Raw genomic sequence first — 13,298 nt, 5'->3', positions numbered from 1 at the left:
TGTTTCTTTAATCACATTACCTAGCAGTGTTCTGTGCTCTATTGTCTGGTTTTAAAACTGCTTCCTGAGTCTCCTGCTGTCTGATGTTCGCACCGCTCTGGAGTTGCATGTTTTCTGTGTAGAGTGAGGGCAGAGGTTGGACGTATCAAGTCAAGTGGATCCTGTGTGTTCTTCTCAAACTGACACAGGGTGGTTGATATATCAAATGCAAAACCTATGGCTTCATCCTAAAGATGGGCTGCTGAATAGTTCATGCAAGGCTGTCTTCCTATGTCATGTTGGACAGGAAACGGAGGTCTGAGTGGTGTTGGTCAAGCTGATGTTCCTTCTGTACCTGCTCATTAATGTTGGGTGGGCTTGGCTGCATGTGTTGAAAGACTCCTTCAAGAGGATACTTGATGGTATGGGTCAGTCCAACCATTCAGCTTGATCCTCCATTTGTCTCTTTAACTTTTGGACTGGATAGGTTAGTCCTGGATATCTCCCAATACCCTGTTAATATTTAGGGTGATCTTTTTCCTGCAGTCGCCTCTTTCACATTACATGTCGGGACTTGACATCTATGGCTCAATATATCTTATATTACTTAGAGTCTGTTCAACAGAGGCTGTGCACACGCCTTCCAATGAAAGTGTTTGTACTGCAGCTTCTTAACTTGTATGCAGCTCAGGCCGTGATATATGGCACCGAAAATTGTTTTGATAGTTCGCTGAGCGAAGACGGGTGCATGCTCTAAATGTTGGCCTTCATACGTTGTTCAATAGTTTGTTTCCTCGACTTCTTCTTTTCTTTGTATATTATCATCGATGGGCAAAACATTTGAGAAGCTATTAGTCCTGTTGGTCCTTTTTACTTTCATTACTTGTTTGTTACCGAAATTAGTAGAGTTGTGGTCTCGCCTGCGCTTTTCCCAGGTTTCTTAAATTGTCAATACCCAACACAGTTTTATGTGCATGGTGGAGCCTCCATGATTGGTCAGTTGAAGAAATGCTACCAACTAATTTGGCGTACCGCATTTAATCTTGTTTTTTCACTATCAGGCGTCCATTCTATTTTAAATGGCTTTCATATTTTTTCACCTCTAATATGAACTATGGGCGACTTGAGTTTAGCACCTAATTTTCTCTTGTCTGAAGTCTGCTGAGGTCACTGTGCTGCTGTTTAGTTGTAGTTTTTTCATCGTGTGTTTGATGCTCAGTAACAATCTGTGTTTAAAATAACATCCCTTTTCCTTTTCTTGCCAAGTCGGATCCCTTCGACAGCAGCGACCCCTTCTCATCCTCCAATGCGTCTTCAAAAGGACCAGGTAAGAATCCAGTTTTTACTTCTTTGCACTTTACGTCCACCATCTGGTCCTTTCCAGGACAGTGCCAGCTAACTCTTGGTCTGATCCTGAGTGTGTGTTTGAAAGAGAGGGGAACATTTCTGAAGCTGCAGTCTGGGAAGAAACAACCTCATATTTAGAAAGCTTTGTTGGAAACAAACCTGAAAATGCATCTAATGAACCCTAGATTAGAGAGAAACAAAAGTTAGTAGGTAGCCTGCTGCATATGGATGTGAATTTTAATACCAGCCTCCCCATTTGATGAACTTGTTTCATCATGTGCAAATCACCCGTCTTTCATTCGTTTCACGCCTAATACACAGAGCCCTCTGGAGCAAGCTGAATAGCAGAAGCAGATACAATACACCACTCGTCGTAGTTTTAGATTTATAACACAAATGTTAGATCTAGCCGAGGTTCTGTTGCTGTGTGACCTTTAAATTTCACATAGGTTATGTCTCCGCATGGTTTTTCTTTTCTTTTTTTTAAAAATATGTATTTAGTTTTATTTATAAGCGTATAACACATTTAGAAATAAAATAGCGATAGAGGCTTCATAAAGAAAGAGACTGCCCTCCTTACTTGCCCAGTCAATATCCTTAAGAGGATCAGGAGTAATAAAGAACGTACATGCTAATGTAGTTATTCTGACTAATTTAGATGACAATAATGCTAATTTGGGGAGGTTTAGTAAGGGTCCTAAGGAAGTGACAAATGTCTGAAGATGTGGTGAGTCTGTACTGTATTCAGCTTATTTACACTGCATTCAGGAGCCTCCACAAGGTTGTGAAGACACCTGCAGTCCTGATGGGCAGAGGCCCTCTGAGCATGCTCTCTCGGAGCATTCTGCAGCCAGCTGGGTAGTGCTGTGGTTATCGAGAACGAGCGACTACAGAGGGGGGCACTGTATGACTTGTGTGCCAAAAGTGATCAAGGCAGTGTGAAGCTAGTCTTGTAATGCAAGTTCTTCCCCATACTTAAGAGCATCCGCTCCAAACCATCCACATTGACGTGACTCAGTGCATCAGATGGCATTTTCACATCAGCCGATGCGCGCTGCACAAGATGTTGCAGATGCCTGCTGTACTGCTCTCATCTTTTGCCCCTCAGACCTGGACCATAGGCAAATACTGCAGTTTCCCTGTGTAATGGTAGTGTGTTCTTGCTCAGAACTGACCACTTGACTGTCCATTTTTACAGATCCCTTTGGAACGGTTGACCCCTTCGGAAGCGACACCTTTACTTCCAATCAAGGCTTTGCAGATTTCAGCCAGATGTCGCGGGTACGTACCATGAGCACAGCTTGCATATCTCCTGCGCATGGGGGTTGTGTTTCTGTCTTCTCCTCTGTACCTAATTGAAGGAGAGATACAGTCAATTTGTCTGTAGTTGCACATCTCTGCCCTCCTCAAATCAAATCAAATAAATGCACCTGGCCGGATTCATAGAAAATGGGAAAGACCTACTTCTGCCTGTGACTTGCACAAATGTACACATTTTCAACGATTCACAGAATTCCAGTGAATATGCCATAGAAATCTCCACAAATTGTAGATTTACAAGCATACTCAAAGGTCCACTATATATTGACCCCCTGGTCTGCGGATGGCTAAAATTTGCAAAAGCAATATGTGAAAACTGGCTTCCTCTACTCCACATTAAATATGGGTGTGTTGCCATTCTAGTTCCGACTCTGGAGAGTGCCTTATTCATGTTTTTCTGAGGGATAGTTTTCCAGGTAGGTGAGGACCTCCTCACCTACAAGTTTGTGGGTGTGCAACAACTTTTCAGCAACGCTCCCTTTTAGAAGGGCTTTCTTTCAGTGATGTAATCCAACGGGCAGTCCCTAATCCTGCAGATTGTCCCCAGGACACATGTCTAGAAATTTCGACACGAAGCATCTGTGCTTTGACCCCTTAAGATCCACTTACATCCATCCTATAAATTTTGTTTGGGGACCATTGGAAATTACAAGTATTTGTTTAGTTAAATGTGTCTCTCCATTCATATCTCTGACACTGGGTGGCAGCATTCTCCAGTAAAAGCAGTTAAAACTGCAGCCAGTTTCTCTTATTAAATACAGTGCAGCCTCAATTTACTCTGTGTCTTCGCAGAGATTGCCTTTTATGCATAGAATAATTCTGTCCTTTTGGAAAATGAGAAACTGTGAAAATTCTTATGTGCCGAGGACATGTTATTTTATATTGAGTGACATTTGCTTAAGTGATTTGTATTGAATTATTTACACGCACTATTGATAAAATCTGTGCAGCATTTATATATATAACTATATCTATCTATATCTATATATATATATATATATATATATATATATATATATATATATATATATATATATATATATATATATATATATATATATATATATATATATATATATATATATATATATATATATATATATTATCTACTGGCGGTCGCCAGTAGATAGTTATAGTTACAACCTAGTTTCCATAGGAAATCTCAAAATTCTATTTTGAATAACTTTGGCGCCGGTTGACGAATCCTCGCGAAATTTTCAAAACTAATGGGGCGCTCCATTCAGCTCCTACCCTGAAAGTCTCGGGGTGATTCGTCAAGCGGGGGCCGAGAAAAAGGGGGGGTCACAAAACGTGTTTTCCCTATGCATTTTTCCATAGGACCTTTAGTCGCAGCTACAGCCCGAACGGCTGAACAGAATTACGTGAAATTTGGCAGAGAGGTAGCCATAAGGTCAAGGAAGTGCCTTTTGCAGGTCTGGTGTAAATCTGTTCAGTATTTCCTGAGAAAATAGCATTTAAAAGCATATCAATATCTATACGCGCGCACCGTGCGCGCATTGTGCGTGCACCCTGCCGTGCGCGAGCGCAATTCTGATTGGTTGTTAGATGTCGGTAAACATTCGAATCGGTAGAAACCAGGAAGTGTCGGCCGCCATGTTGTCTCTCGCAGTCTGAGGGGGTGAAAAAAAAAGGTGGAGAACGTGAAAAGGGGGCAGAGTGGACAGTTCCTGACCCCCTAGCCTTGGTCAGGGGGTCACAGAAGGACCCCCAAGGGCAAAAAAAACTATTTTTTTTTTTTTTAAATCGCGAGGTGCGCGCACGTTGCGCGCACGGCGAACCGTGGGCGCTCGGTGCGAAAAGCGCACCAAGTGCCCACAGCGCGTGCACGGTGCGCGCACGGTGAAAAACCTGAAAAATAAATAAATAAATACATAACTTAGCATTTAAAAAACCGTACAAATTCACTGAAAAAACCATAGGTTTCACACACGTTATAGTTACGAATTAGCATTTAAAAAACCTTGCAAATTCACTTAAAAAACCATAGGTTTCACACATGTTATAGATAGCTGGACATTTCACTCGTAAAAAACCAATGAAATTCCCCCGTTATAGTTAGTGTAGGCAACTATAACTCACGCGACCGCAATCCTCTGCTGATGATGTCAGATATTACATCACTGATGACATATGTGTCTTTATGAAAAATAAATATTTGTAATATATGTATAGCTAAAGATTAATGGAAGAAGACATGGGTAAATAAGTGTGTAAATACAGGGATGTAATATCTGACGTCATCAGCAGAGGATTGCGGTCGCGTGAGTTATAGTTGCCTGCACTAACTATAACGGGGGAATTTCATTGGTTTTTTACGAGTGAAATGTCCAGCTAACTATAACATGTGTGAAACCTATGGTTTTTTAAGTGAATTTGCAAGGTTTTTTAAATGCTAATTCGTAACTATAACGTGTTTGAAACCTATGGTTTTTTCAGTGAATATATATATCTATATACTTTAAAGGTGCAACTTGCGAATCAAAGCATAGTTCAGGTACAAGTGCCCCTTTGATAAAACGTGAAGCCTCGCTGCTTTGCATTACATCACTAGGAAGTAACTCACAAAGGACGGGTAGGTGGTGGCTTTGCCTGACCTCCCGAGAAGATCAGGTTGATGGGTATCGTTATGTGTAGTCTGGGGAAAGAAGCTTAGCTGTGTGCCTCTGCAACTGCCAGTTTCAGACTTAGACACCGTTTGGTCTGCCTGTAAACCCTGGGCCGTTGTTCTTTGCAGGGCTGCACTTCCCTTGATGGCGAACGTTTTGTTTGCAGTGTGGTTTGAAGACATGAGGCTCCCACTCCTTGCACCCATTTCAGAATAAAAAATGTTCGAACCTTCGCAATAAGAATTTTCACTTCTAATAAGAACACGGAGGCGAGGATTATGCTTCTTCTTCTAGCCTTTATTTTTTCAGCTGCATCTCAAAAGTCAAAACTTAAAACACTACATTTCCCAAGAGTACCCACAGCTACATGCACCTGTCAGAGAGCCCACAGCCCTATATAACGCCAAAACATCATGTGTCCTCTTTCTTTGCCTAGATACGGGGAAAACTGGTCATAGCTCCGCAATACCACAGTTGATGACCACCCACGAACTGAGAAGAATAGTTCGTTTTTGTCCTCCTGGTAATAGTAAGGGAGGCGCCTTCTGGAGAGACCACTCTGCCGGAAAGATCTAGAGCTCTAGCATCAGACACTCACTTGCAGGAAATTAAACATAAACGCATCATCAATTTTGCAGACAACCGCTTGCACGATAAATACTTGTTATCTGGTGTAAGAAAGTGCCCTTTTTTGCACGGTTGCCCCCACTTTTAGCCAAACTGCTGATGTACTTTGACAGAGTGTGCCCTGGGTCCTGCTAAACAGGTACCCAGGGCCTATGTTCTCTCCCTAAAACTGCATTAAGACAAAACCCAATTAGCACTCTCTGGCCACAGGTCAGTCCCTTGTAAATGGTGCCATAGGTACCAAGGGCATGTGGCCAGGGAAGGCCTCTAAGGGCTGCAGCCCTTATTGTGCCCCTGTGTTTTGGTGCAGAACAAAGTGCTATGCCTACAACCCACTGCCGTGACATAGATCAGCCACCCCTCTAGCTGGGTGCACAATACCAGTGGTGAGGGTACCGGTGCATGAGCCCTGTACCCCTACAGTGTCTAAGACAATTCTTAGACATTGTAAGTGCAGTAATGCACATTAAACCCACATTGATGCTAGTGTGGCATTTAATGTAAAATGCACTCACCACCAGACATGTTTCTGGACCCCTGGGTCGAGAGCTTGCTGCTCTCGGGGGGGTCTAAAACAATGCACATCCTGGGACTAGGTGCCAAACATCCTCCTCCTGGATGGGCAGTGTCCACGAAGGGGAAGCTTGCGGCCTTTGTGCTACCCCAGCCCTATGCTGCTTTCAACAACTGGTCCCCACCGGTTCTGACCCCCACTCTGGGCGGGAGAATCTGTGGGAAAACCAAGTGAGGAAGGGAGGTGTGCCCACCTTTGCCAACCCCACTCCTCAGGTGGGGGAGGTGAGGTGAAGCACAACTCTCAGTCCCCGCCATCTTGCAGATGGTGGGACCCAGTCAACCAGAGAGAGGCATATGCCCCCCTCCCACTGGAGGGTGGCATATTAGGGGGTGTACCCACTCCAAGGAAGGGACCTATTGATCCCAACCTTTACTTACCTGTAATGCCCCTAATTCTAGTATTTAGGGGCTACTCCGAACATTGCCTCCTCAGACAAGAACCGACCAGAAGATGAGAAGAAGGACCGAAGAAGCTGTGCTGAAACTAAGAAGAGGAAGACGCCCACTGACTTGGCACCAGCCCTACCGGCCAGTCCGCACCTCTAACCTGCTCCAGCAAAATCCTGGTCTGTCCTGCAGCCAGCAGCCCCAAGAACCCGAAGGACCTGCCCTGCCTTCCAAACCTAAGACTTTGTCTCCTGTGAGCAACGGATTTGCTCACCAACAGACTCTGGCCCATCCGAAAACCGCAAGTCTGCACCCGACCCCCACGGCCTGAGTTAGAGTGACCCAACACCACGAGGACGTCTCCCCGGCGATCCTGACCTGAGATCTGGTGATCTTTGACCTGCTTCGAATCTCCAAGCTTTCTGGAGAATCCCCCTGACTGTGACCGGAGCTGGTAAGAAAACCTGACACATAAAGAACACCCCTGCACCCCACGCCCTTGGGTGGCCCAACCAATGGTGTCCCAGCATCCCCAGGCATCCCAACTTACCTCTTCAACGGGTGGGCACCTCCAGAAGAACTTTGTCCCCGAGCCTAATCCCTATTGAAATCAACAGGGCACCTGGTGCCAAAACAGCACCCTGCACCCAGCTGCTCCTATGCCGCTGCGGGTGTACTTTGGGTGCTAACTCGGATCCCCCCTTTCCCTGAGCCTAACACCAGGAGCTTTGCTCCTACAACCTTGTGGCCTGCTCGTGCGCAGCCACCAACTGGAGGCCCCTTATCCCCCATTGGATAACATTGGGCCTCAGCACTCTGAACCTGGCCGCCCTAGTGCCGATATGGGTGCTTTGAGAGTGCATCCTTAACCCTGGGGGAACCCTGGGGGAACCCTGGGGGAACCCTGGTTCTAACCCCAGAAAACCAACTCCCAAACCCAAGTACATGCCTTGAAACCGATAACCACATTTCTTCCCATAGGTCTGCATTGACTGCTTTCTTGTGAAAATTGTTTTAAGTGTGGAGTTGGTTTTGTATGAGAACTTGAAAAACAGCAAATATCTAAAAACTGCTTTACTTACCTTTTCTCTAGGAAATGTCTCAGTGTCAGATCTAGGCATATCACACTGAGTAGAAAAAGTGATCCATAAAGTAATCTGTGAAGTAATCTAACAGTAATTTCAACTGTATTCCAAATATTTACAACCCTGTAACAAAGTCATTTTCATTCAGCTTGCTTGTATTGTTTAACCTGCCTTGAAAAGTACCATTTACACTTACCTGACCCAGGCTTGCGTGGTTCTAGAAAATAAATCTAGCTAAATAATATTTTTACACAAAAAAATTGGTCTGAGTTCAGTCTTTGAGTGTGTGACATCATTTGCTGCCTGCGTGTGTAGAACAAATGCTTAACACTACCCTCTGAGAAAGCCTTACTGCTCGCCCACACTACCGCAAATAGAGAGTAAGGTGCTATCTACTTTTGCCTCTGCCTACCTTTGGGGTTGCACTGCACTCTGTGCACACTATACCTCATTTTGGTATAGTATATACAGAGCCAGCTTCCTACATCTGGTCAATTCTCTAAAAACCTTAAAACAATATAGACTACCCATAGAACCGAATATTTTGTTTGAGGAGGCTTGGGCATTCGGATACCCCGTGACAGCTTGCCCACTATCGGATGTTCTCCAATGAGGTTACCATCCAAAGTGAGGTGACCAGCTGAAATTGCGGACCTAAAGTTGTTAACTGACTGATAGGCTATACCAGCAGATTCTATAGAAGATAAAAAGTTTATAACTAAACGGCAGTCTGCTCCAATGAGATCTGCACCCGGTTAATGGCACCAACCACTTCAGTGCCGCCATGTAGAGGCGTACTGTTTATGGGTACCCGAGGACCATGCCTGCCTGATGAAGATCACAGCATCCTGCAAAATGCCTGGGAGACTCTATCTCTCCAGGACACCTTCCATGTCAACAGTGAGAGGTGCCCAGAGCGGATCAGAGGGTGTAGCTGCCCTACTGTATCCAGTAACAGGTTCCAAAGAAATGGAATCAAGACCGGGCAAGCACATTCCAATTCGAAGATTACCCTAAACCACGCTTGGGCTTTTCAAAACAGAGGCACTAGAACCATCTCCAATTTCTGGTGCCTTACCTGGGAAAGAACCCTGGGATTAAACATAAAAGGGGAAAACGCGTAACTCTGGATGAGGTACAAGTCCTGAAGAAAGCCATCCATGGTCTGAGCTTCCGGGTCCTGGTTCAAACTAAAAAAGGTCAGAAGTTGCCATTTGAGGCGAGAGGCGAATAAGTCAACCACACGGGCCCCACCAGCAATGAAGCGTGTGAAAGATCTTCAGGTGAAGCCTCCAGTCGCTGAAATCCTATAGGTGATGGGAGTGCCAATCCGCTACAATTTTGCGCTGGTCTGGGAGATACTCAGCCACTACGAACAGCGATGTTGAAGGCAAAAGTGGCAAAAATACTTGGCTATCTCCGCAATAAGAGGAGATTTGGCCCTTCCCAACTCGTTCACATACCGAACCATGGAGACGTTGTCCATCCACAGAAGGATGCAACAATCTGTTTTGTCCGGAGAGAGTCTCCGAAATACAAAAGACCCCACCAGGAGTTCTAAGCAATTGATGTGAAGAGACAGTTCTGACTTGGACCAACGGCCTCCACATCACACTTCGTAGCCCCACCAGCTGTCGTCCGATTCTATCATCCTCTCTGGAGCTGAGCCAAAGATCGTTCTGTCGTTATCCAGCCGCCATGACATTTCTGTCTTGGCTTCCACTAACAAACTCACATGCTCTAAGTAACTGAGACCCTTGCGGAGGTGTTGGATTTTGAGCCATTTAAGTGCCTGGTAGTGTAGCAGATCCTGGAAGATGGCAAACTCACATGCTCTAAGTAACTGAGACCCTTGCGGAGGTGTTGGATTTTGAGCCATTTAAGTGCCTGGTAGTGTAGCAGATCCTGGAAGATGGCCTAAATTGAGGAAGCTAGCAGTACCACAAGCTGAGCTATCGACCTCAAAGATATTGTCTGCTTGCACAATGCAGGCCTCAATTCCTTCTTGATTTTCCAGACCTTCTGAGGGGGCAGGACTACCTGTGTCAAGATTAAATCTACCTGAAAACCCAGGAATTCCAGGCATTGAGATGGGACGAGGATCGACTTCTGGACATTGATAATGAAACCCAGATCTTGAAGAAGGAGAATCATTTACTCCAAGTGAGACAAAACTGTCTGCGGTCTGTGGGCCATAATAATTATGATGTTGTCCAAATAGACGATCAAGCAGACCCCCCTTGCTCGAAGGGACTCTACCACCAGCCTCATGATCTTTGTGAAGCACCATGGTGTGAAAGAGAGGCCAATGGGAAGGACCTTGAGCTTGTAACAACGGCCTAGCCACCAAAACTGTAGAAAGCAGCAAGGAGGGGCAGAAATTGGCATGGTTAGATATACGTCTTTTAAATCTAAATGAACCATCCAATCTCCCTCTTGAAGGATGTCTCGTAAAAGATAGCTGCCCTCCATCTTAAAGTGTCAGTAAACAAACCAGGCATTGAAGTTCTTCCGATTGAGCACCATATGGGATCCGTCCCCTTTCTTCTCCTCTAGAAAGACAGAACTGAGAAACCCGGTTGGGAGGGGAGAAGTCAGCACTATAGCTCCTTTCTCTAGGAGAGTCTTAATTTCTGAAGAAATGGAATCTCGCTCTTATTGGGAAAAATACATCAGGTTGGGCTGCGATTCTTGGAAGGTGGTGTTATAAAATTCCAGCCTGAACCCCTACACTGACTTGAAAACCCATGCATCTTGGGTTAATATTTGCCAGTTGAGCTTGAATAAACCAATTCTGCCCCCACCCCTCCCCAAAGTGACTTCTGAAAGAGGTATAATTCTCACCAGATTCCAGGGAGAATCCTTGCGCTCCTCTGCTGCGCCCTCTCCTGTAGTGATTTCTGCTGCCACGGTTTGAGGATGGATAGAAGGTGGAGTTATAAGAGGTGTCCTGTCCACCCCCCTGCTGCGCTGGTAATAGCCTCGCTGCAGACCTTGGTGGTAACCTCAGGTGAATGCTCAACCCCTGAAGCTCCAAGCCCTGTCAAAAAGGGCTTGGCAAAACACTTTCTGGAGAGACCCTTGAGCCTTCTCAAGAGAACTGTATGTGGTGACAAATGTGGAGAGTTATTTCAGGAACGGGCCCCAAAAAAGAAGACCCTGCAGTACCGATCTTGCATCGGAAGAAGCCAGCTCATTCATCTTAGGATCGATTTTGATAAGAATGGAGCACTTGAGCTCAGTGGAAATCGTACAGTTCACGTTGCCGAGTTGGCACACAGCTTTTTGGGCCCATCCCACTAAGACATCTGTATTGAAGGTTGCAAAATTCTTGTCCTGCAAGCCAACTCCAGGGTCTTTGTGAGAGGGCCTGAGACATCCAGCAACTTATCTTGGCAGTTGCACCAAGCGTGCTCAAGTCCCTTCTTGGTGTCTATCAAATTCTTTTTACGAATAGTAACCATGGTGGGCTCTACTTTGGGGTTTCAGTCATCCTGCTGAGGAGATCCGGGCTGGGGCATTCCGATCAAACTCACACCCTGATGTCCTTGTTGAAACCCTGGCAAATATGGTCCTGGGCATAGTCCACCTCTTTTTGCAGGGGAAGCCAGGAGGTGTAGAGAAGCTGAATAATCTCTGTCAGCTAAAAAATCCAGTCCTTTTGGATGTTTTGGGTACTCTTTGTGATGCGTATTGTGCTTATATTTGCTGGGGACAGGCTCATCGTCATGCCCAGAGTTATCCGAATTAGTGGAGTCTGTAGTCTGTGATGGGGAAGAGACCCTATCAGGCGTCGCACTGTACGCATGACCTCCCAACAGGGATTCCGCAAGCTTCTCAAAAGCAGCAGAATGGAGACTTTTTGAAGACCTCCCTTTGGTCTTGGTTTGCTTGCGGGAAAGAGCTCCATCCCCGGTAAAAAACAAAAAGGGGGGTGGGGGGTCTGGACTCCAGCCTTGTTGGTTAGCATAGCCATGGAGATGCTTGGTTATAGGGCCTAGAGCCCTCACTGGGGCTTTCTTTACCGACTGCTGTACACCAGCATCCAATGCTTCCACCTAATCGTGTTCCAAGGACCATTAAAGGGTCATCATACTATTGTTCCATCTCCCCTCCATAAGGAGGGTCTTACGTTTCAGACTCCCAAGCAGACAAGTGTGCTATTCAGAAAGAAAAATGTATAGCTTTGTAGCAGAATAGTTTCAAGGGGGGGTGCACTCCAAGAATCTCTGGGCACCAGGCAGGCAGTAACAATCTTAAAATGTGGAGGGAGCAGCCTGCAGCACTCAAGGCGGTAGAAGCCTCTAAAATATTTCAGCCCAGTTAAATAAATGTGAGCAGGGCTTTTCGGGGAGCTCACAGGATTAAATTGCACTGGTGAGGTTTAACGCACAGCATACGCTTTCTAAAGAGCCGGTCTGCAGTGAGCCGGCAGCATGGGGAAGAATACGCACATGTGCGTTCGATAAGCCCGTGAATAATATGAAGAGGACTGCGGCCAAATCAGCCTGTGCATCCTCTCTCCCACTCCACTAAACATATGCGCAGGGCCATACCGTGCGGTCGGGAGGCAGAAGCGCTCCCTTGCAGGAAACTCGAAAGACGAGCAATCCCACCATGTCACTCAAATAAGAAAAGAAGTATCAAGCAACACAGTCAACTGAAACCTAACAGGCACTCGCCCACTGTCTAATACAGTGCAATACGCAAACACAATTGAATAAAGCAAGTACAAAATATGGGCGCTCGCCCGCTATCAAATGCAGTGCAATATGTAAATAACCTTATTTAAAACACATCCAATATATGACCAACATATTGAGAAAGGGAATGAAACACTTGACTGACTGCGAACCAGCATAGAGGACACAAGATGAGGAGCCTAGCGCGCAACCAAGATGGCCGCGTAGGCTTGTGGCTCCCGGGGGCCTCCGCAACCTCCCACGTCTATCCTGTCATAATCCTGGTTTTCTAGATGGGCTTTTGTTTATGATCTTGCGCTAGGGTGCCACTCGTTTTCCAAATCGAAATCGGACTCCGGGAACCGGACTGGTGGCGATCTGAAGTTTGCGGCCTTCTCCGGCCTTGGTCCCGTACTCGAGTTGGTGAGGTGCCCGGGCGCGAAGTGAACAACAGCGGCATGCCAGTCTGGGCCTGCCCCGGACCCCGTGCTTTCACTTTCGGTTTCGAGTTGATCTGTGGAAACTGACGTCGGGACTTCGGGTAAGCAGTGCCGGGGACGGAGTGCATGGCCTGATTCTCGATCTGTCAACGGGCCCATTTCAGTTGGTGGCCCAGATCTCCGGCAGTGGTCGCCTGGCCTTCCTCCGGGTGCTGGAGGGTGCTGACC

General features: G+C 46.0%; 1 protein-coding gene across 8 annotated transcripts in view; it reads left to right on the top strand.

Moving 5' to 3' along the window:
* The window catches only part of EPS15L1 (epidermal growth factor receptor pathway substrate 15 like 1), a 318,875-nt gene that overhangs the window by 138,327 nt on the left and 167,250 nt on the right, over positions 1-13,298 (top strand). For all 8 annotated transcript variants that reach the window (XM_085639255.1, XM_085639253.1, XM_085639254.1 and 5 more), the window contains 2 exons: positions 1,246-1,306; positions 2,525-2,607. In XM_085639255.1, coding sequence (XP_085495381.1) covers positions 1,246-1,306; positions 2,525-2,607 — 144 coding nt within the window. The remainder of the gene's footprint in view (positions 1-1,245; positions 1,307-2,524; positions 2,608-13,298) is intronic.

This window comes from Triturus cristatus, chromosome 12 (assembly GCF_964204655.1).
Source record: "Triturus cristatus chromosome 12, aTriCri1.1, whole genome shotgun sequence".
NCBI classification, from domain to species: domain Eukaryota; kingdom Metazoa; phylum Chordata; class Amphibia; order Caudata; family Salamandridae; genus Triturus; species Triturus cristatus.
Note: the sequence above shows the minus strand (reverse complement) of the source record. Positions and strands in the feature narration are given on the sequence as shown.